Genomic DNA, 21,482 nt, shown 5'->3' with positions numbered 1-21,482 from the left:
ACTTGGGAAAATGTGTTTTTCTTGACAGCTTCAGTAACTAGCTTCCTGTCAGTTCTGGCATGGTATCCTAACACCTTACTCCGAACATGGTGCCTTGTGCTTCATAGCCTAACTCTCATGACAAATATGCAGCTTAATGGTAAGTTGTGGAATGTTTTGTTACTGTTTGTTACAGTGTACAAGTAAGCATTGACTTTAATATCAAATGTTACCAAAATATTCCCTTTCTCATAGAAGTACTTTGATTTTCCAACAAAGAGGCAATAGAGGGTGAGTTCTGTGGGCTGCTTGTAACTTGAAATCAATGTTAATTGATTAGCAACATAGCATCTTCTGAAAAGGAAATCTGAGGACTAGCTAAAGATCCTTGGGAAGTAGCTTTGTATTATGGGAAAAAGTAGCAGAGAGTGAGGATTAAAGCAGTGTAAGAGGAATTCATGTTTTTTCTGATGCGGTAGGAATATTTTTTATAAATATGCAGACTCCAGTCACTGCTTATGTTAAGCTCTCTGAAGGTAAACCGCTAAAAGCTAAATGTATTCAGGAAAAAATCCATCCACTTCATTTCACTTTCCTATGTCTGTGAGATTATCGTGCATTCTCTGCATGGCTACCTAACATGATAATGATAATCTCCCCTATTCCTTCAAGGAAATTTTGCCACAAGTCAAGTATAGACATTAAGGGATGCAATCAATTTTCAATGAAGAAATTTAGCTTCTAAACAGCTATGATGGTAATTGAGCAGCTGTCATGGGGACTGCTTTTGTGGCTTTGTCCTTAAGCCTAAAGAAGGCTGAAATCTCTGAAAATGTACGTATTTAGGCCATATTCCATTTTGACACCAACCATATGACTAAAGGCAATTATAACAGAAGAAAGAAATCCAGAGTAATGGAACACCGTACTTTCCTGAAATAATTTGTTATTTCATGGTGACTTGACTGTTCTCAACTGTTTACTGTAATCTGCCCCAGAATCATTTTTTTCATGTATAAGCTATCTGAAATCCTTGTCTTTGGAACGCTTTTTTTTTTTTTTTCCTTGATATTATTTAATGATCTCATGAAAAATTTCCGAAACTCCTTCTGATAAGTGAAAGTGATACCTGCTTAAAAAAAAAATGAGAGCTTCAGTTGCTGTAATGTAAGCAGCTGTTTTCTGCCGTATCATCTTTGTAATGTTTACCGATCTGTTTCTTTAACAAGAGGTTTTCATACTCCATTCATGTGCCCTTTTGCACATCTTTTATGTTGTCACCAAAGATACCATTGGAAAAAGAGGTGTTCTGAGTATAAACACTACATAACAAAGTGGGTAATGTTGATGCATTCTCAGGTCTGAGTTAGATTGTGTCAGACTTTTAATGCAAAGTACAAATAGAGTGGGGCTTTATATTGCAGTGATATTTCCAGCTTTTAAATAGAAAATGCAAAAATGAAATTACACAAGGGGTAATGGAGGTATAGTTTTGCTGTCAACCCAGTCATGGTAAAGCAGGAAAACTACAGAGCCTTCTATAGAAGCAGTGGAGCTGAGTGTTAGCCTGTGAACTTGGCTGCTGTTTGTCAGGAAAAGATGGTTTGGGGCTGTCAATTCTTTGGAAGTTCTAGCCTTTAAAATAAAAACAAAACCCCACAGAATGTAGGTGTTGCTTGTCACACTGATTGTAGACTTCATAGGCTATTCTCTGAAGGCGCTATTTAGCAATGCGGGAAAGTACAAATGTTTCTTCTTCAAATAAAAATTATAGAACATTTTATGAGTTTTTAAACACTTGTTTTAAAATAAATTTGGGTACTTTTGGAAAAACTGGAGTTGTAGACTCTAGTTTCAGTTTTGCAGTTACACAAGATCAGCAGAACGCTAACAGGTCTGAGTGTGCATACAAGGGATATGACCTTTGTAAGTTGATACCTTTTGTCATCTGGGTGTTTATTTTCATTTTTCACTTGAACTATGGAAGAATTAGAAATTTAACCACCCAAAAATAACCAGCCAAGAAAATACCTACTGACAACCAATATATCTAGTTTTCTCAGGGGGAAAATTAACATTTTGTCTATTTTACTTCAGTAAACATTCATAGGTGCAGTTCCAGGTGGGGAAAATAAACTTGATTAGTTCACCAAGGCTGGTATCTCCAAAACCCATCCTGCAGTGGAAGACTTTTCTGTTCTGAAAAATTTGGTTTTACTTTCAGGCAATCAGTGGAAGTGTTTACTGAGCTTCTTTTACAAGCTTGTCCTTCATTGCACTGTCAAATGTAAACTGCAACAGGCTTAATGTCTATAATAGAATGGAACTGGAATGCCTTGGGATGCTCTTGCTTTTTTTATTCAATTCTAGCTATTGCCCTTCCATCTTCTGTCAGCTATAACCAAGCATACTTGTTCTATATCTAATATTGGTAAATCAATGCATAATTGTTTGTATAGCAATACAAGGATTGCTTTCAGCATTAGTTTTCTGCAATCATCTAAAGGAGTAAAACTGTTTATAGTTAAAAAATAAAATGGAATTTGGTAAGGGGAAACCTTAGTATCAATTATCTTTGTTTTTCATTTCATCCGCCTTCCCATAGGAGTTTCTTCTTATAGCAAGTCTATTTCCAATGCTATTTTTATTTCATTGCTCTGGATGCTATTAATCTGACATAGAAGTAGCCAGAATTTAATTGCCATTTTGACTGAGAAGTTTCCCTCCTATTTGGTTCCTTATTGTTCAATTTAAGGAATTTTTTTGAATGATGAGGTCTCTGATACAAACAGAATGACCAGTAAGAAGTTTAGAATTTGATTATTTTAGCGTCCTCCCTAATTGGGAAATTGGGTTTAATTTTTCATGCATTTATTTTTAAGCTGGTCCAAGCAGTGCCATTGGAGCTCAGGAAAGTACAGCCCAACTGCTGGTGTCAGATCCAAACCTCATTCATGTGTTAGTGAAATTTCTTTCTGGCACAAATCCTCATGGAACAAATCAACACAGTCCACAGGTAACTAGAAATTAAAATAACAGAATAACTCTTCATAATAGCATTTAAATGAACTTGACAGAAATGTGTGTTATCTATAATGTATTATATCCTTTGCTTGTTGTTTTTCCTTTGTTGTTGGCTCTGATGAACGACTGGTGGGAAGTTGATGTGAATAGTAGTGAATAGTGAATAGCTATGAATAGTGATCTTTCCTTTTTACATTTATGTGGACAGCTGCTCCAGGGAGGGATGCTATTTGATTTCTTGGTTAATGTATTTTATGTGAAGATTTTTTAGTAGTGTGCAGTGCATTGAAAACTGGCAGAGTTCAGTTTGCTTACTGAAGTCGTGCTGGATTAGGATAAAAAAGACAGTGAAGATTAAATATCTGGCAGTCCCACAATTTAGAAGAGTGTTTTGTGCTTCTCTTTTTTGCCTGTTCTATTAATATGATTTCTGCTGTGTTTCCTAATTTCAACTGAGGTTTTTCTTCTCTTTGTGGTCTTTGAATCATTTGCGAAAGGAGGTTAAAAAAAGAAAAAAAAAATAGGCCCAACTTAACTTATGTAATATTTGACAGGAGTCTCAGAAACACTTAGTGAGTGTTGGGCAAAGAACTGAATTCTTGTTTTTTACTCATGGATAATGGTAGAAAAACACATGGTATAAATTGGTATGGAATAGAAAACTCTAAAATGATTCAGAAAGCAAGTTAAGTTACGTAATACTTATCTATTCTCAGAAAACGTCTTTCATGTTAGGAACAACTTCCTGTTCTTGAAGACATTTCAATTTTGTATACACTTATTAAAATTCCTTTCCCTCTAGGTTGGGCCAACTGCTACGCAAGCTATGCAAGAATTTCTTACTCGATTACAAGTGCACCTTTCATCAACTTGTCCTCAAATGTTTAGTGAATTTTTATTGAAATTAATACATATACTTTCAACAGAAAGGTAAATCTTATTATTTTATTTTCCTACCCTCTTTGTCTGTAAAATCTGTTTGTTAATCACCACCAAAATGTGTACATCCCTTTCTTGTTGTACTGTCAAGTTATGTATGGATTGAGATCACTGCATTACTAGTGGCACCTAGGCAGTTTCTAGCCTGTGGAACAGTGCACCTGGAATCCACACACAACCAGCCATCTTTATGCAAAGGACAGTGAATGTAAGCAATGAGGTGTTGGTTGGAGTGTCATTACATCTCAGGCTAAGATTTAGACCTTTTTCAGGGTTAGAGTAATCCCTGAAATAAAGGCACGTTTGCTGAGTTTACCCATTGAAAAAGACAAAAGTATCCTGACAGGCCTGAATTAACCAAAGGTAAAGCAAATTATTTAATGCAATGAGGGAAGTGCTTCCTCATTTTCTGGCTTCCCTGTTTTCCAGTAGGTGGCACTTTGGTGTTATCTATTGTTTAATCTTACAGAAAGCGGTTTCAGCTTTCCCTAAGAAATCTTACACCTATAACTTGAATTATATGGGCATTTCTGTTTATAGAAAATATTTTGTTCTGTATGTAATGTTATAGTGGGATGACTCAGTGTCAAAAGTCTCAAGTTAGTAACCAAACCACACTTAGAGAATTAAAATCAGCTTTATTTTAAAGACACTTGATTCAGAAAGTTCATTTTACAGTCTACTGGTAAATGTGTGAAAGCGCATAGAAGTGCCACTAAGTTGATCAGAGGGCTGAAGCACCTCTCATACAAAGAAAGGTTGAAGGAACTGGGCTTGTTTAGCTTGGAAAAGAGAAGACTCTGGAGAGACCTCATTGTGGCCTTTCAGTACTTGAAGGGGGCATAGAAATAGGAGGCAGTATGTCTGTTTACAAGGGTGGATGGTGACAGGACAAAGGAAAATAGTTTTAAACTAAGACAGGGAGGTTTAGGTTGGATCCTGGGAGGAAGTTTTCCACACAGAGAGTGCTGAAGCACTGGAACAGGTTGCCCAAGGAGGTTGTGGATGCCCCATCCCTGGAGGCATTCAAGGCCAGGCTGGATGTGGCTCTGGACAGCCTGGTCTGGTGGTTGGCAAAACAAATAAGATCTAACTAGATTTCAGGCTTTTCCAAAAGAAGCTTTTGTTGTTTGTAGTGTCAGAAAAGTTAAAGCATGAAGAGATTCTACTGACTGAGTAATCATTGGTAGTTAAAAATTATGAAATAAATTATGCTTCAGATTGAATTGCTGAAAATGGCTTATTGGAATTCTTGTGTGCTTTTCTTAAATCTCAGGGGAACAACAACAATATTATGTTAATATTGAATAATGAAATATCTTTTTTTTTTTCCCTCTTTCCTTTCAGAGGTGCTTTTCAGACAGGCCAAGGGCCTTTGGATGCACAAGTGAAACTCTTGGAATTTACCCTGGAGCAGAATTTTGAAGTCGTGTCAGTTAGCACTATTTCTGCAGTCATCGAGTCTGTAACCTTCCTTGTGCATCATTACATCACGTGTTCGGACAAAGTGATGTCTCGCAGCGGCTCAGACAGTTCTGTGGGTGCTAGAGCATGTTTTGGGGGACTTTTTGCCAACATTATCCGTCCAGGCGATGCCAAAGCAGTTTGTGGAGAAATGACAAGGGATCAACTTATGTTTGATTTGTTAAAGCTGGTGAACATTTTAGTTCAACTGCCACTTTCCAGTAACCGAGAATACAGTGCTCGTGTACCAGTAGCAAGCAGCACTACAGACAGCGTGTCTGATGAAGAAAAGGTTTCAGGAGGCAAAGATGGCAATGGAAACAATCCTAGTATTCAAGGATCAACTGCATATGTTGCGGACTTGGTGTTAGCCAATCAACAAATTATGAGCCAGATTTTGTCTGCCCTGGGCCAGTGTAACAGCAGCGCTATGGCAATGATTATTGGTAGGTATTTCTTAATTAAAAGGGAAGATCTTTTGCAGTGGTAAACACTTTAAACTTTAAAATGCATTGAGTGCAGACATACAAAATGTGTCACTAAAAGACAGAAAAGGAGAAGCTGATAGAGAAGTGTGGACAATGGCAAGTGCTGTATGGTGTGAAAAAAGAACAATATAAGATGGTAGACAACAATTAAAGCCAAATGGCAGTGTGTTTGGCATTCATACTTCTTAGATTCAGCAAATTTAGAAGGATTGATGTTGGAAGGGACCTCTGGAGATTGACCATTTCATTCTCCCTTCACAGGGAGATCCCGGTACAGAGAGTAGGTTTCTGAAATACTACATGAATGGTAATGCATGTGTAAAAGTAGAAGAATGTTTTACAGGAAGATAGGCTTGGACCGTGCACTCTATTTCAAAGACAAAAATAATTGTGAAATTTTGTACTGTTTCTCTTATTTCCAAGAAAGCTTTTCTGTCATTTTCTGTGCTGATTTGTCTTAAGCAGATGTGAAAGTGTTTAACCAACGTGGTGTTAGAAAACAGTGTGTTCTTTGGATGAGAACTCATGAATGTCTGACCAGCGGTCTATTTGTTGTAAGAGCAACTGAGTAAGTTGCAATCCTCAGCAGTCAAATTAAACAGCAGGCAGGATTTGACAAGACTGAAGTGCATTGCTGGAATCTTCCTGAAATTAATTCTGAAAAACCACATCCTTCACTCTGGATAGTTGGTGTTGTATCACAAATGCAATATGAAAGAATACTGAAAGTAGTTTGTTCTTTGCATGGTTGGTTCTTTTGAGTGCATGTTTTTGGGGGGTGAATTCAAATCCTCTCTTCAACTCTGATGTCTTTCCAAACTAGTTTGTGTCTAGCAAATATTCTGTATTTTTTAAGAAGTCAATTTGGAAAGATAATGCTGTTTCAGTATGTTCTTCATAGAATTCAGAGTACTGGGCCAACTGAATCCCTTCAGTGGATTGTTTCCCCCAGGGCCTTTTGATATAGGTTACTAAAACTAATTTGTGTGTGTATTTTGGGAAGATATAATGCAGCTCTTTGTGGTTTTAGTTCCTTCAAGAAAATTTGTATTTAGCTCTCTCTAGGCAATTTCTTTGAACAAAACACTTCTCCGAGATTGCTGCCAAAGTTATATATGATATCAATTACCAGCATTTAGTAGTAAACACGTAATGGGTAGTGTAAAATGCTGGCTACCCAGGAAAGATAAACTGAAAGACTTAAGCAGATGTGCACTGCTAAGTAGTGGCTGTAGTGTCAGAGTTTCTGCTAATAATGTTGATTTACTGCACCTTGCAAGCCAGTAGATCAGCAACCAGAACAGCCTTCAGTAACTCTTTTGTCACATGAAGTTTTTGAGTTTTGTCTTTGCAATTCATTAGGATTTTACATTTTTCATTGACAGACTATGGAAATGACATAAGTAATAGCACGCCCATCCTATCCTTCCCTTCCCATGCCTCAAAATCTTTGCAACACCTTTTTCAACTGTGTCATTTATTTTTAACTTTTCTAGACACTGCAGAGATTGAGTCCTACGAGACTTCTGTCTCCATGCTTTCAAAGCTTACCACTATTTTCTTTCTTGACAACTTAAAAGTGATTCAAGTACTATAGCTAGCTGTCAATTCTCTTGCCAAAATGTTTCTCTAAGGCATAATGCAAAGATCACTTAAACACATTCTCTATATTATTTTCTGTGAGTATAATTCCAGTTCCTGTAAATGGAAAGGAAATGAAATCCATTTCCCCAACTCCAATCTAAAACCACTTTTAAAAGCTCAAATTGATGTCATATGCTCTGTGAGGCAGTAATTTTTACAGGGGTAGTTTCTCTTAGGGAAGAATATATCCTACTGCTTTCCTTCCTCCTTTTCAGCAAATATGTAATCAGTATTACTGAATAAATCCTCAGCTGTAACACTGGGAAGACAAGTTCAAGGAGAGGTACTTCCAATAGAGGTGGAGATGTTAAGCGGTCTAAAAATACTAATGGTAATTTTATATGAACCTGAAAATTGTTCCTTCCTGTAAAATCCACGCCAGTAATTAGCTAAAATGAATTTTAAATTTCCTTGAGTTCTCCTCTATGCTATAGCAATTTGTTAGGTTTCAGCTTCTGAACCTTGAACTGTTTCTGTTTTCACTAAGGTGCAAGTGGCTTACATCTCACTAAACATGAGAACTTTCATGGCGGCTTAGATGCAATATCAGTTGGAGATGGATTGTTCACTATCTTGACAACACTTAGTAAGAAGGCAACAACGGTGCAAGTGATGCTTCAGCCAATTCTTACTTACATGGCTTGTGGGTATATGGGAAGGCAGGTAGGTGCCTTTTAATTTTGCTGTTCTTCAAGATGATTACATTTCAGTCGATACAGTAAGCTATTATCTTGTCAGTAAACTAACTGATATTAATATTTTTCCAACATTACGGTGGTGAAGAAGATAGAAGTCTCCATCACATTGAAGAGGGAAGAGAGTTAAGGAGTTTCTCTAAGGATATTTTGATATTCCTGTGAATATTCCTGGCTAAAAGTGGATTGAATGTTTCGTTGTGCTCAAGTGGGAAACACATTTATTCTGTTTATATTACTGGACATTTAAAACTCTCAATATTCTTAATTCCCTTCAGCTACTTACCTTGTTATTAAATCTTTTCCTTACTGCAAAGGATTCTCCTGTGTATGAGTGAATGTTCTGGAGGATGATGCTGCTATTTTGTGGTAGAGAGGTTGACTGGTGCGATTTCTTATTCTACTTTCTAATTCTGTATGAAATTGTATTTCTTAACTTTCTTCTAGGGTTCTCTCGCCACTTGTCAGTTGTCTGAACCTCTCCTCTGGTTCATTTTACGAGTCTTGGACACAAGTGAGGCACTGAAGGCTTTTCATGATATGGGTAAGAATGTCTTTTCTTTGGATACTTCCAATAAGAGGTTTATTATAGATTTTATATCACTTAAGGAATACAGACATGTCTAGAGAAGCAAATTTATTATGTATGTATTTGGTTGCTTAGAATCTGTCACAGGCTTCTGAACAAGTTTTTTTTTTTGTTGATTTTATTTTTTTTTCTCCCCTATTTCAATTATACATAGGTGGTGTTCAGCTTATTTGTAACAACATGGTAACGAGCACAAGAGCTATTGTTAACACAGCCAGAAGTATGGTTTCAACTATTATGAAATTCCTTGATTCTGGACCCACCAAAGCAACAGACAGTAGTTTGAAAGCCAGAGTGCTAGCTTCTGAGCCTGATAATGCAGAGGGAATTCACAATTTCGCACCCTTGGGTAAGTAATACAACCTTCTCTCATCTTAATATCCAGTGGCCATTTGAATCTGTATCATGTCCATAACAAGAAGTACTGTGTCAAATATTGAAGTACTGCCAAACCTTCTAAACAGAGAGGGTACTAGAGTTTCAGAATGTAGCTGAGTAAACAAATTCCTTGGTGAACTTTTCTTCCACATTAATAGGAGCTTGTTTGGTTGGGGGATGGAAGGAAGGGAAGTGGTCAGTATGTGATGTAGTCATTGAATCAAGGTAAGACCCTTCTTCTCCTGGGTTGTTTGAATACACAGGTCCAGCCCAGTTTCTGTGGTAATCCACTAAGACTCACTGGCTACACTTAATGCACAAACAGATTTAATCCATCTGTTGCAGAAGCATTTCACTCAGAATGAGCCTGAGCTAGGTCACTTATTAAAATGCATGAGTTTTAAGGTGTAACTGCACTCTAATATTTTATTGAGGTTTTCTTTCTTCCACTACTCATGTCTTGATTCGTGTTGCTTCACATTAGCCCAGTGTAGCTGACAAATGTGTACACCCAGTATCTTACTGTCATGAGTGAAGAAAAGGAGTTATTTTTTTAAAAAGCTTTGGAAATACTGTAGGACAAGAAAGAGTCCCTTTTAGTCCTTTCATCCAACTTTAAAATACTAAAATGATATTAGGAAAAAAAAGGGGGGGGGGGTTATTTATCAGAACGTGGAACCATTCTTAATCTACTTCACTATTCACTAATTCTGAAGAGATATATTTGAAAAACCTGCAAATGTTGGTACTTACCTACTTTCAATACTAAAAGTCCTAAATATATATCACAGCAGCTTCTTGTGTGTCTCATCCCCAGCCTTAGAAAGTGCTGCATTTCTTGGTGTTCTGTTTTGAGTTTATCTATTTTCATAATTCACTTCCTGTTGAGAGCATGATTTTGAAGTGCACCTTCCAATGGACTTCTCTTTCTACACTTTGATTCTCACTGGCTGGTATTATCTGAGGCACAAACTGAATTCATTTGGGATGAAAGTCAAAATGTGTACATTAGGAATTTACCCCCAGCTAATAATAGGCAGTCAGTCATAGGATGAGGCTGGAGCTGCTCGAAAGTAAAACACCTCGTGTATCTGTACTTGGAACAGCACAGAGCCAGTCTTGCTGAGCCATACAACTTGCTAGAGAAGACGTAGTCTGGGTCTTTTTACTTTGTTCTTGAGTCATTCTAAGCTTTGAAAAGTAGGTTGTTGATATATTTTCTAAATTTAGAAAAAGGGTTTTTGTGTTAAACTAAACTTTTTCAGGAAAATGTCTGCAGATTTTGATTATAAAGACATTTGTTAACGTTCTAATATTGAAACCTTTAAAACTCTCATTAGGTTTACTGTGAATGAACAGAGTTCAAGTTATAAGCATACTTATTAACTGGACCTTTAGGTTGGCTAGTTTCTGTAATTAGAAATTACAGATGAATTGCTTGATGAAAAGTTCAGGGGTTTGATAGCAGATGTACTCTAGCATGCATTCAAGCACCTACATGTTCATGTAGATATATATACTGTATATGTAGAACGCTTGAAAATTGAAAGAAAAATATGTCAGCATTATCATGTATGGAATGGGTGAATAAACAAAACAGATATTAAAGAGTTTTTTCCGCAATTCAGGTGGTAAATTAATCTGGATTTAATTAATAAATACTTATAAATAATGTTAATGATGCTGTTTTTTGTAGGTTCCATCACCTCAAGCAGCCCTACTGCCCAACCTGCTGAAGTACTGTTACAGGCTACTCCTCCACATAGAAGAGCTCGATCTGCTGCGTGGTCGTACATATTTTTACCCGAGGAGGCTTGGTGTGATCTCACAATTCATCTTCCTGCAGCAGTGCTGCTCAAAGAGATACACATCCAGCCTCATCTGGCCTCTCTTGCAAGTAAGTACATTCGCTGACACCACTGATTTGAAAATTTGATGAGTAAGTTTTAGCAGTGTCAGAAACAGCATCAGAAGAACAAAAATGGATACGCAATATGAAGAATGCCAATAAATGAGTTGATGAAACTTACTATTTCTGCTTGTCTTGAGAGAAGAAGGCTCTGATTCTGGTTGATTTTGTGTAGCTTAGTGCATGTTTTGTGGCATTAACATCAGTATGCCAGAAAACTTGTCAAAAATTCTCAAAATTTAGGAGAACGTGATGTTGATCTTCAGGCAAAATGGTGTTGTATGGGAGTTGCAAGGAAGCATGAGAGAAACGAATCTTCTTATTTTCCTTAGCTCTTCTTGCAATAGCCCAGATAGGAAAAAATGTGATATCTATACTGACAGGACTTTCCTTCATCTTGCGTCTTTGGAATAAGCTGTATAACCCATTTATCCAAATACTTTTGCATTTTGCCATGTGTTATCACACAGGGCACATACTCTAGCTGCAGTTCTGTAGTAGTGTTTGCTTTACTTCGTTTTCTTCATGTTCTATCATTTAAAATGAATACATGTTTAATGCTTAAAATTCAAACCAGTACAAGTTTTTAAATGACATTAAACCTTCTTACCTTTCTCCTTAGCTTGCCCTTCATCAGTATCTGTTGAAATAAGTGCAGATGGTGTCAACATGTTACCTTTGTCAACTCCTGTTATCACAAGCGGTCTCACATACATAAAAATACAGCTTGTAAAAGCTGAAGTTGCGTCAGCTGTCTGTCTTCGTCTCCATCGCCCACGGGATGCCAGTACGTTAGGCCTCTCTCAAATCAAGCTGTTGGGCCTCACAGCTTTTGGAAACACCTCATCTGCAACAGTCAATAATCCATTCCTTCCTTCTGAGGACCAGGTCTCTAAAACAAGGTAAGCTTCTGGTATCAGTTGACAGAGACTAGAGCATGCTTTGTAGGGTGCTTATTCTGCATGTGTAAAATGAAAGTTCTTCATCTCTGTAACAGTGAACAAAAACAAAGGATGTGAAAGCATTAAAACTTACATTTGGTGTCCTTAAGTATAAATAGTTGTCAAAAAAGTAGTAGCATATTTCTTATCTCTTCTGAAGTCAGGAAACTTACATAAGTGTTGAAGCAGGAATAGAAACAGAACAATAGGATGCCTTGTGGAAGTCACATCCAATATTTCTGTTTACAGACAGTTGAGAAATAGGAACTGAATGTTGTGATTCTGGCATAGCAGCAAGAACTCTTTTCAAAAGCTTTGATTTGCTTAGGTGTGATTTTGAACTTCGTACTTATTTTTAAAATAAAAATAAACATTTAAGGACAGCCTCAGTGTTTTTCAACCTGAATTTAATCATTTGTAGGTAAATATTTGTAGTTATCGGTTTGATTGAAATTTAGCTTACTTAATGATTAAAATTCCTGACTCTGGAATGTTTCAGCTTTGAAGTTTGTTGTTTTGAAGTTTGAAGAGGAGATATGGGGAAAATTTCTAAGTATTTTATGAACTTAAGAAAAAAAATAAAAAATAAAAATGCAAGCTTTGTGTAAGAAATCTCTTACAAAGCCTCCCATAGTTTCACTGCCTCCCGCTCTCAAAAAAATGGGCAGAATTAATTGTGAAAACTTATTAGTAAAATGACGGTATTTATCTCACATGCAATTTAGATTGCCTTAGGATTACTTTTTATTATTGAAAGTAATAGTGAGCAATGTTGTTCAAAAGAGACTTGGGGAAGAAATGCAACGATAAGTGTAATTTCTTTAGTTTTCATGCAGTTTTTATGTCAGGTGGGACTCTTTGCTCACTAATGTTCAATGTAATTTGTGAGTGACCCTAAAAAGGCACGCAGCTAGCCCTGCCATTGCAAACTATTAATCCTCTTAAAGCTCGTGTTTCTAGGAAAGATATATAATAAGTAGTTGCCAAATATTACTGCAGGATCTTGACCTTGCTTATCTATCCATTTGTGTCCAAGTGAGGATTTAATGCTATTTAATCTTTCACATTTATGTGACCTTTCCCATTATGTACACATTTATTGCAGGTTGTAAGGAGTACTTCAGAGCTAGAAAATAGTTTGGTTTGTCCCTGTACACAATAATATGATTCTAAAAAACAAAACAAACAAAAAAGAAAACATAAAAATACTACCTTTACCCATGAATCCTGCCTTTCTTAGGAACTCACAGTAATAATTGCAACAGTAATGCTGATGTATGTTAAGTTGTACTCTTAGCTTCAGTTATTTCAATTTACTTTTCTCAGATCATCTGATTGTATAGCAGTAGTTTTCTGCAATACTTGTCATAGAGTCTAATAGAAGTAGATGCAGTATAGATGAAAAATAAAATGAGAAAATGACGTATTTTCCTCTTTTCCTTTTTTTTCAGTATTGGATGGTTAAGATTATTGCACCACTGCCTCACTCATATAAGTGATTTAGAAGGAATGATGGCTAGTGCTGCAGCACCCACTGCTAATCTGTTGCAGACATGTGCTGCATTACTGATGTCACCATACTGTGGTATGCATTCTCCAAACATTGAGGCAGTGCTTGTCAAAATTGGGCTGCAGTCTACCAGAATAGGCCTCAAATTGATTGACATCCTTCTCAGAAACTGCTCAGCATCAGGGAGTGACCCTGCAGGTGAGTGCATTATCTTTCTTTTCAGTTGTCGCTTAAGAAGTGGCTTGTATAAAGTTACAAATATAGTGTATTTTCATGGTACTTTCAGAGTTTGAATTCTGCTTGCCAGTACTTGCTGGTTTTTTTTTTTCATGACAACATTGTTTAACTTGCCTTTATATTTCTGGGCATCGCAGAGCTTTGGGACTGAGTAACTCTACAATAGTAAAACAGTGGAACCAGCACTGTTTCGTTTTGTGCAGAATAAGGGGAATGTTCTGAAGTCTCAAAAGTAGGCTATGCAATATATCCGAAGTGGAGCTGTGTATCTACCTGTACACCATGTCTAGGTCTTTCAACATAAAGAATACCTCTAAGTATTCTAGCTAGTAGCTCTAGGGAAAGGAGTATAGACATGTTTGATCTGTATTAAGCAGTTGGATAGAGTAAAATCTGAATAGCACTAAGTGAGACAGTTATTCAACAGCTGATTTATGTCCCACAGCAATAGCTCTTCAGTCAACGTACTGTGGGGTTTTTGCATGTTTATGATTCTGTATCACTTTGCTTAGCTGTTTAGTGGCTTTTAAGTAAAAGAGATCTGAACACTTACTTGTGCTGTTTTGGAGTTGCTGATTCTAACAGAAAACACCTTTTCAAAATACCTCCTGTGATGTACTTCACCATGAGTTAATGTGGCACACTGTAGCACATTATTTTTTATTGGAGTGCTGTTAAACAGGAGAGTAGTTTCCTAAATGGCAGGAGATGGAGAATATAGGAAGGAGAAAATGAATTGGAAATAATCCAAGGAATTCCTGGGCTAGAGTCGTGTTGGGGGAAATTGGAATTAAGTGAGCTTCCATATTAAGCCAAACATTTGCTTGGATATATGAGGTTTGACAGCTCTATTGTAATTAGTTATGTTCTTGATTCTATGGATTCTATGCCTTTTGGGAATGTTGAAGAAAATACTGCTAGTTCAATCTGCAAGTCTTCTGTCTGATTAATGTTGCAGTCAATTTTTTTCTTGTGTAGTATGGTTGAACATTATATTGAGCATATTAAGTGTGGGATATCATGATAGTGAAGTTTTAGCCTGCATATGTTAATAGCAAAGCTCAGTTCAGTGTTAATATTGCAATTCCTTAATAGTTTTGTGAATACTTTTAAAAAAATATGTAAGTACTTCTGTTGTTTTCCCCTTTTCCCCTCCCTTCCAAACCCCCCATTTCTTTTCTTTTTTTCCTTTTTTTTCCTTTTTTTTTTTTTCTTTTTTTTGAATGCGGCAAGATCTGAATAGCCCTTTACTGTTTGGAAGATTAAATGGTCTCTCTTCTGACTCCACAATAGACATTCTTTATCAGCTGGGAACAACTCAAGATCCTGGAACAAAAGATAGGTAACGTTATTTGGATTATCCTAAGTGTACGTAGTCTGCTAAACAGTGGCACAAAAGCCAGAGCCTTTAAAAACCTGATTATTTTAATATAGCCTGAAAGTGCATATATCTAAAGAAGCCTTTCAGCTTTCTCATCTAGCTCTTCCCATCCTTTACAGAAAACACTTTCCCTCTCTTATTTGGTCTTGGAAAAGTAAGAAAACTTCTAGTGTTCAGCTGAATTTTCTCTCAAATACTTAGAACCTAGTTACCTTCTATGTTTTCCTTCTCTGTAGTAAGAAAGCTTACATTTGACTGTCAAAGATGATACGTGTTTTTAATTTATTTTGCGCTGTTAGTGATTTAAGTCTTGAAAACAGAGTTTGAGCTCATTCTTGAACTCTGCTTCAAAGGAATTGATAAATGCCTAAATCAACCTACCCAAAGAGAGCAAGTTAATTTGGCTTTGAGTGTTTCTTTGACCCTTTGTAATGTACTACATCATCTTGCCTTCCAGGATTCAAGCACTGTTAAAATGGGTCAGTGATTCCGCGAGAGTTGCAGCTATGAAAAAAAGTGGCCGGGTCAGCTACATTTGTCCAAATAGCTCAACAAGAGAGTATGGTCTTTTGATGCCATCTCCTTCCCACTTGCATTGTGTAGCAGCAATTCTGTGGCACAGTTATGAACTGCTTGTTGAGTACGATTTACCAGCATTGCTGGACAGAGAGCTCTTCGAGTAAGTAAAACAAAAGAAGTATTGTACCACATGCTTTTCTGACTAAATTATTTTGTTCGGGAATACACATGTGTATTATCAGGTGTATATTTCAAGAATTATAACATTTGATAAGAAAGAGCTGTAATAAAATAGATTTCTTAAAATGAATAACCCAATTGGATTTGCACCGATATGAAAGTGCGATTAACAGTTGAATTCCTGTATGTTGGAGAGTATGTAGTTTTCAGCATAGGATCAAATGAAGAACTAGTTGCAGTATGCATGTTGCAATATAGCCTTGTTCCTCTGCCTCCTGCCAAGTAAACCTGTAATTCATATCAGCCAGCATCTGGAGCAAATTATATAATATGCTTTCATATGAGTAGAGAAAGATTTTTGTTAAACATGGGAAAAATAGCTCTTCTAAGAAAAACAGCATCTCTGCTGTATTCATCTTCTTTGATACTTCAACTTTTGAAGTAGTGCTGTTGTCTCTAACTATAACTCTTAAGTTTTCCTTCATGTGATGTATCACTTCTTCTCTGGATGTATTTTCCAGTCATTCCCATGTTCCATTTCACTATTTCAGTTTTGGTTTTTTTTGCTAGTAGATACTAATTTATTCCTTAGTTACTTTTAATATCTAGTTGGAAAGGAACTTTATTTTTCTATGGACAATAAATTCACCTAGAAAATCCTGGTGGAAGGATTGTGTTGAATTTATAGTTGCAATGTTTGTGTGCTGTTATATGTGGGTTTTAAAAAATACTTGACACTCAAAGTTTGGGAACTTTTCCAAAATCATCATTAGTGCTTTGTCTTGGAGCAGATTTTAATCAGCCAGCACTGAAACTAACATTTGTTAGATCTACATTCTCTTTTGGAGTCTTCAATTCTCTTTAACTGAACATAAAATAAGACTTCCACCCAAAGGGGGAAAAACAGTCCTTTTCTTCTAAATACAAATGTAATATCGGATGATATATTCAAATGTTAAAATGTTAACATCATAGTGCTGCAAGGTGTGCATTCGTGTGTATATTTAGAGTTCTAGATTGTATATCTTATATATGATAGTAACTTATATATAGTTACATAGTAACTATATACTTAGTTTCATAGTTTCGTGCGGGTTGGAAGGGACCTTAGAGATCATCTTATACATAGTAACTTGAATGCAGTTCAGAAAACTGCTTTTTTAAAGTAGTTCTTCATACTGACTTGTTCAGGGTGGGCTAAGTATAATATTTCCACTAATCTACAAATACCATTGCACAAGTATAAGCTAAATAATTGGACCAAATTAGCTTTTTCATTCCATTCACTTTGTTCTGATGTTATTTGCATAAAAGTGAGCTTAAAGGTTGATGTTGTCAACTAGTCCCCTAAGGATAGTAAGAATAGTGTCATTCAATCAGTGAGATTCTTCCTGCTTTCATTTTCTGTACAATGTCTTCAGTTAGAATTCTAATAAAAGAAATGTTAAAAAAGGGGGAGGGGGAGGGAGAAAAGCAAAAGTATTAAAATGCTTTCAGTTTTTACAAAGAACTAATAAAGAGAACTTTGTGGAAAATGTGTGCTATTCTAGAAGCTGCATCTTGAAGAGTTGAAAGCACAGAGATGTTGCAGTTGTCTCAAAATTTGTTAATTGACAGCTGTACAAAGGTGGAAATCTTGTCTTTGATGGCAACATCTCAGCAAGAGCCACCTCTTTGCTATTTTTGATATATTATGACGAAATACATTCAATGTGAGTAATGCTTTCTGGGTAATGAATGTCCTGCTGATACAGTGATCCAGATGAGTCTGTCAAACTCAATTCTGCAACAGCTTCTAGAGTAGTTAGTGTGGAAAGATGATGTATAAAATGACAAGGAAAAGGGAATATGAGTGGCAAGCTATCTACGTTTTGATATTATTTTTGTCTTCTACAGGTCACTGTTTAACTGGTCCATGTCTCTTCCCTGCAACATGGTTTTGAAGAAAGCTGTTGATAGTTTGCTCTGCTCAATGTGTCACATCCACCCAAATTACTTTTCCTTACTCATGGGATGGATGGGTATCACTCCTCCTCCAATGCAATGTCAACACAGACTGTCCATGACTGATGACAGCAAAAAGCAGGATCTCAGTTCATCTTTAACAGATGACTCTAAAAACGCACAAGCCCCTCTTGCACTAACAGAGTCTCACCTGGCTACTCTTGCTGCCTCATCTCAGTCTCCTGAAGCTATCAAGCAGTTACTGGACTCAGGTTTGCCTTCGCTGCTTGTAAGAAGTCTTGCTAGTTTTTGCTTTAACCATACTTCTAGCTCGGACTGCAATGCACAATCAACGGATATCACCCAGGACAGGCTCAGGAGGCACCATGTCCCACAGCACTTTAATAAAATGCCTATCACAGCAGACCTGGTTGCTCCCGTTCTCAGGTTTTTGACAGAAGTTGGCAACAGCCACGTAATGAAGGACTGGTTGGGTGGTTCTGAAGTCAATCCGCTGTGGACGGCACTTTTATTTCTGTTGTGCCATTCTGGTGCTACTTCTGGAGGACACAGTGTGACTGCACAGCAGACAGGCGCAAGGTCCAGCTTGCTTTCTTCAACTGTAACAGCGGGGCTGACCACTCAGCAGCGGACAGCAATTGAAAATGCAACAGTTGCTTTCTTTTTGCAGTGCATTTCTTGCCATCCTAATAACCAGAGGCTTATGGCACAGGTGAGACAGAAAACAAATAAGATTGTTGTTTCTTGGTTAATAACTTAGACTTAGAAAAACTATAAGAATACTTGTGCTTGGCCATTCAGTTCTGTGTATGGATTTATATTCCACTTGGCTGCATCCAGATGTATTTCTGGCCTTAACAAGACACTGCAGACCAAAACCCACAATACTGTGTTTAATTACTAGGCTTAAACTCTTTTAAAGTGTGATTTGAAAATGAAGCTCCATGCACATATTTGAAATTAAGAAATTGAAGGAAAATTACTGTTTATTTAAACAGACACGTACACTGTGCAGTTGGCGTCCAGGAATATGTGGAATATTACAGAACAGTCCATTATTCTAATGTAAATTCAGCTAATTTCCTCACAGTTGTTAACCTTTCAGACCTACCTGAATGAAGGTACAATTAAAATGATTTTTCCTTTCAACATTAAGAATATCAGTGCCCTGGGAGCAGTTTGACTTGAGTGAAAAAAGGAAGGCAGCGCATTTCTCTGTACATAGCCAATAGTGACAGTTGGCTACAGAATAGGAAAGTCTTACTTTAGGAATTCAAAAGTTATTTTTCTGAATACCTTTTTTCTGTTTATTTTTCTTAGCACTGTACGTGTTTACCATTACTTTGCACGTTGTATGTTGTTAAAAATTTCTGTTGTTGGTTTCTTCAGTGGTGCTCACTGCTGGTCTGGTTTGTAGGATAGCTGGAAAGTAGATCTTAAGCATTGCTTATTATGGCTGTATAGAGCTGTATTTTGGAGACCTAAATATAGAAATACTTTAAATATGATGTAATTTTGTATTCCCAGGTTCTCTGTGAATTGTTTCAGTCTTCTCCTCAGCGTGGGAACCTCCCGACCTCTGGAAACATTTCAGGATTTATTCGGAGGCTTTTCTTGCAGCTGATGCTCGAGGATGAGAAAGTGACTTTGTTTCTTCAGTCCCCATGTCCAGTAAGGGTTTTTACTATCTACATGGCAACACAGCTCAAATTTAACCCCCCAAAAAGTCATTGTATATTCAGCTTTGAAAGGTCAGGCAGCAGCTTTTACTTCTTGTACATATCTGGAAAGTAATGTTTAGGTGAATCGTAATTCAGCATTTTAAAAGAAAATTCAAGACAGTATTTTGAGACAAATCCGTCTTGCTGAAAACATCAGTGTTCTGACAGAAGACTGGAATTTATCTTATGGAAGACTTTTAAAAAGTATTCTTAAGTATTAGCAATAAACATAGATGTAAGTTCTTTATAATAAATTTTGTTGAAGAATTGTCTCAATTTTGGTGCTTCAGAACTAGCAGAGATCCTTCAGTGTTAGCTGTAGCACCACAAATGAATTCTAGAATGATAAATTCTTGAACCGATCTGTAGAACAACTTTATGTATTTACGCTTCTTTGCCAGAACAGTTACTGTGTCTGAACTGCTGTGCTCTTATGTATGACAGGGAAGCTGGATTAGATAGTGTTAAATGGAAAAGGGAGAGCATACAAGTTTGTAGTACAAGGATGTTTAAATGTTTTGTTTTAACCTGGCTGAAATCAATTCTTAATATGGCTTTTGGTATTATTGAGGTAGCATCAGTTTTCTAATAGAATTGTTTCCATGGAACAGATTTTTGGAGTATTACTGAATTAGTTGAGAGCGAAAAAAGTTGCCAGATAATTCAGTTTCATCTGCTAACAACACCAAGAAACAGTCTGGCTGTTCTTAGTGGGTAGAAGATTTCTCCTTTCACATCCAAAGACAAGACTTAAGTGATCTGGTTATGCAGAGTATATTTCTAGTATATCTAGAAAATATATCTAAAGTGTTAGATCCCCATTTTATCTCTGAAGGTCTTAGCAAAACTGTTTATTTAAGTCAGTTTTCCATTGCCATGAAGTATTAAATGCATTTGTTAATATTACAAAACAATAAATTGGTTCTATGTATAGATATTAGTAAACAGTTTTCCTGATGCTCTGTGTAGGAAAGTTTGTAAAGTTATTGCAAGCAAAGAACAATACAAGAGTATGAGCACAGCTCAGGCTAATGTATCTGATACTAAAATACTTGAAATATTTTAATTAACAATGACTTAGTTATCCATCATAACAGCAAAAAGTAAATACACTAGGTAGAAGAACTTTATTCACAAGTCAGAGCTCTTAGAGAAGTAGTATCTTGTCATAATTTGACCCTCTAAAGTTGAAGAGTAAATAAGTTTTCATTTTAAGCACACATAAGAGTTAATTTTATTTTGCTGAGGTCTATTTATTAAAACGTAGTGTTTTCACTTATTTCTGAATCTTAAAAGCATGTTAACTTTTTGTCTTTCAGCTGTACAAAGGTAGAATTAATGCTACTAGTCATGTAATTCAACATCCCATGTATGGAGCTGGGCACAAATTTCGCACTCTTCATTTGCCTGTCTCAACAACTCTCGCTGAAGTTCTTGATCGTGTGTCAGGCAAGTTTACAACAGTTTCTTTTATTTTTAAGATAGTTGGTTTTTTTGAAAGCTAAGGATGTCTTACATGTATATTTGCAGTGTTCCTAGGTACTTGTTAAATGTGACACAGAGGTTTAAATTATAATCTTATGAATATACCTTGTGTGTTCTGTTTTATGTGCACTTCACTAGTTGTATACGGTCAAAGATGATCATAGCAGTTAGGATTTTGCCATATGTGCACTGAGAGGGGCTTGCGTATGTACCTGACTGGGTATGTAGTCCTTATATGTATGAGTTAACTTTTCTTGACTGTAGGATCGAATTTAATTTCTTAAGCAGATCTTTTTAGAGCTCAGAAGAACTGTTGCCTTTTAATGTCTACTTAAAATCTATACATTTACATAATCAATAAGCGCATTTGGACAATAAATATGTTATCTAATGAGGTGGTAGAAGTACTGTGATGGTGTTTGACAAGAACAACG

The 21,482-nt window shown here is 36.5% G+C and overlaps 1 protein-coding gene across 12 annotated transcripts in view; it reads left to right on the top strand.

Moving 5' to 3' along the window:
* Positions 1–21,482, top strand: part of BIRC6 (baculoviral IAP repeat containing 6) — a 151,175-nt gene that overhangs the window by 66,795 nt on the left and 62,898 nt on the right. For 10 of the 12 annotated variants that reach the window (XR_014944694.1, XM_015857677.3, XM_015857679.3 and 7 more), the window contains 15 exons: positions 29–139; positions 2,862–2,995; positions 3,806–3,933; positions 5,290–5,852; positions 8,026–8,201; positions 8,681–8,777; positions 8,977–9,171; positions 10,897–11,097; positions 11,732–12,011; positions 13,502–13,758; positions 15,031–15,139; positions 15,636–15,857; positions 17,774–18,554; positions 19,370–19,513; positions 20,883–21,012. Coding sequence is in view for 11 of the 12 variants with exons in the window: in XM_015857677.3 (XP_015713163.1) it covers positions 29–139; positions 2,862–2,995; positions 3,806–3,933; positions 5,290–5,852; positions 8,026–8,201; positions 8,681–8,777; positions 8,977–9,171; positions 10,897–11,097; positions 11,732–12,011; positions 13,502–13,758; positions 15,031–15,139; positions 15,636–15,857; positions 17,774–18,554; positions 19,370–19,513; positions 20,883–21,012 (3,528 nt within the window). In the remaining variant the exon portion in view is untranslated. The remainder of the gene's footprint in view (positions 1–28; positions 140–2,861; positions 2,996–3,805; positions 3,934–5,289; positions 5,853–8,025; positions 8,202–8,680; positions 8,778–8,976; positions 9,172–10,896; positions 11,098–11,731; positions 12,012–13,501; positions 13,759–15,030; positions 15,140–15,635; positions 15,858–17,773; positions 18,555–19,369; positions 19,514–20,882; positions 21,013–21,482) is intronic. The other 2 variants (XM_085543242.1, XM_015857675.3) reach the window with 1 other exon arrangement.

The sequence above is a fragment of the Coturnix japonica genome, chromosome 3 (genome assembly GCF_054131305.1).
Source record: "Coturnix japonica strain WE chromosome 3, WE-NBRP24, whole genome shotgun sequence".
NCBI classification, from domain to species: Eukaryota; Metazoa; Chordata; class Aves; order Galliformes; family Phasianidae; genus Coturnix; species Coturnix japonica.
Note: the sequence above shows the minus strand (reverse complement) of the source record. Positions and strands in the feature narration are given on the sequence as shown.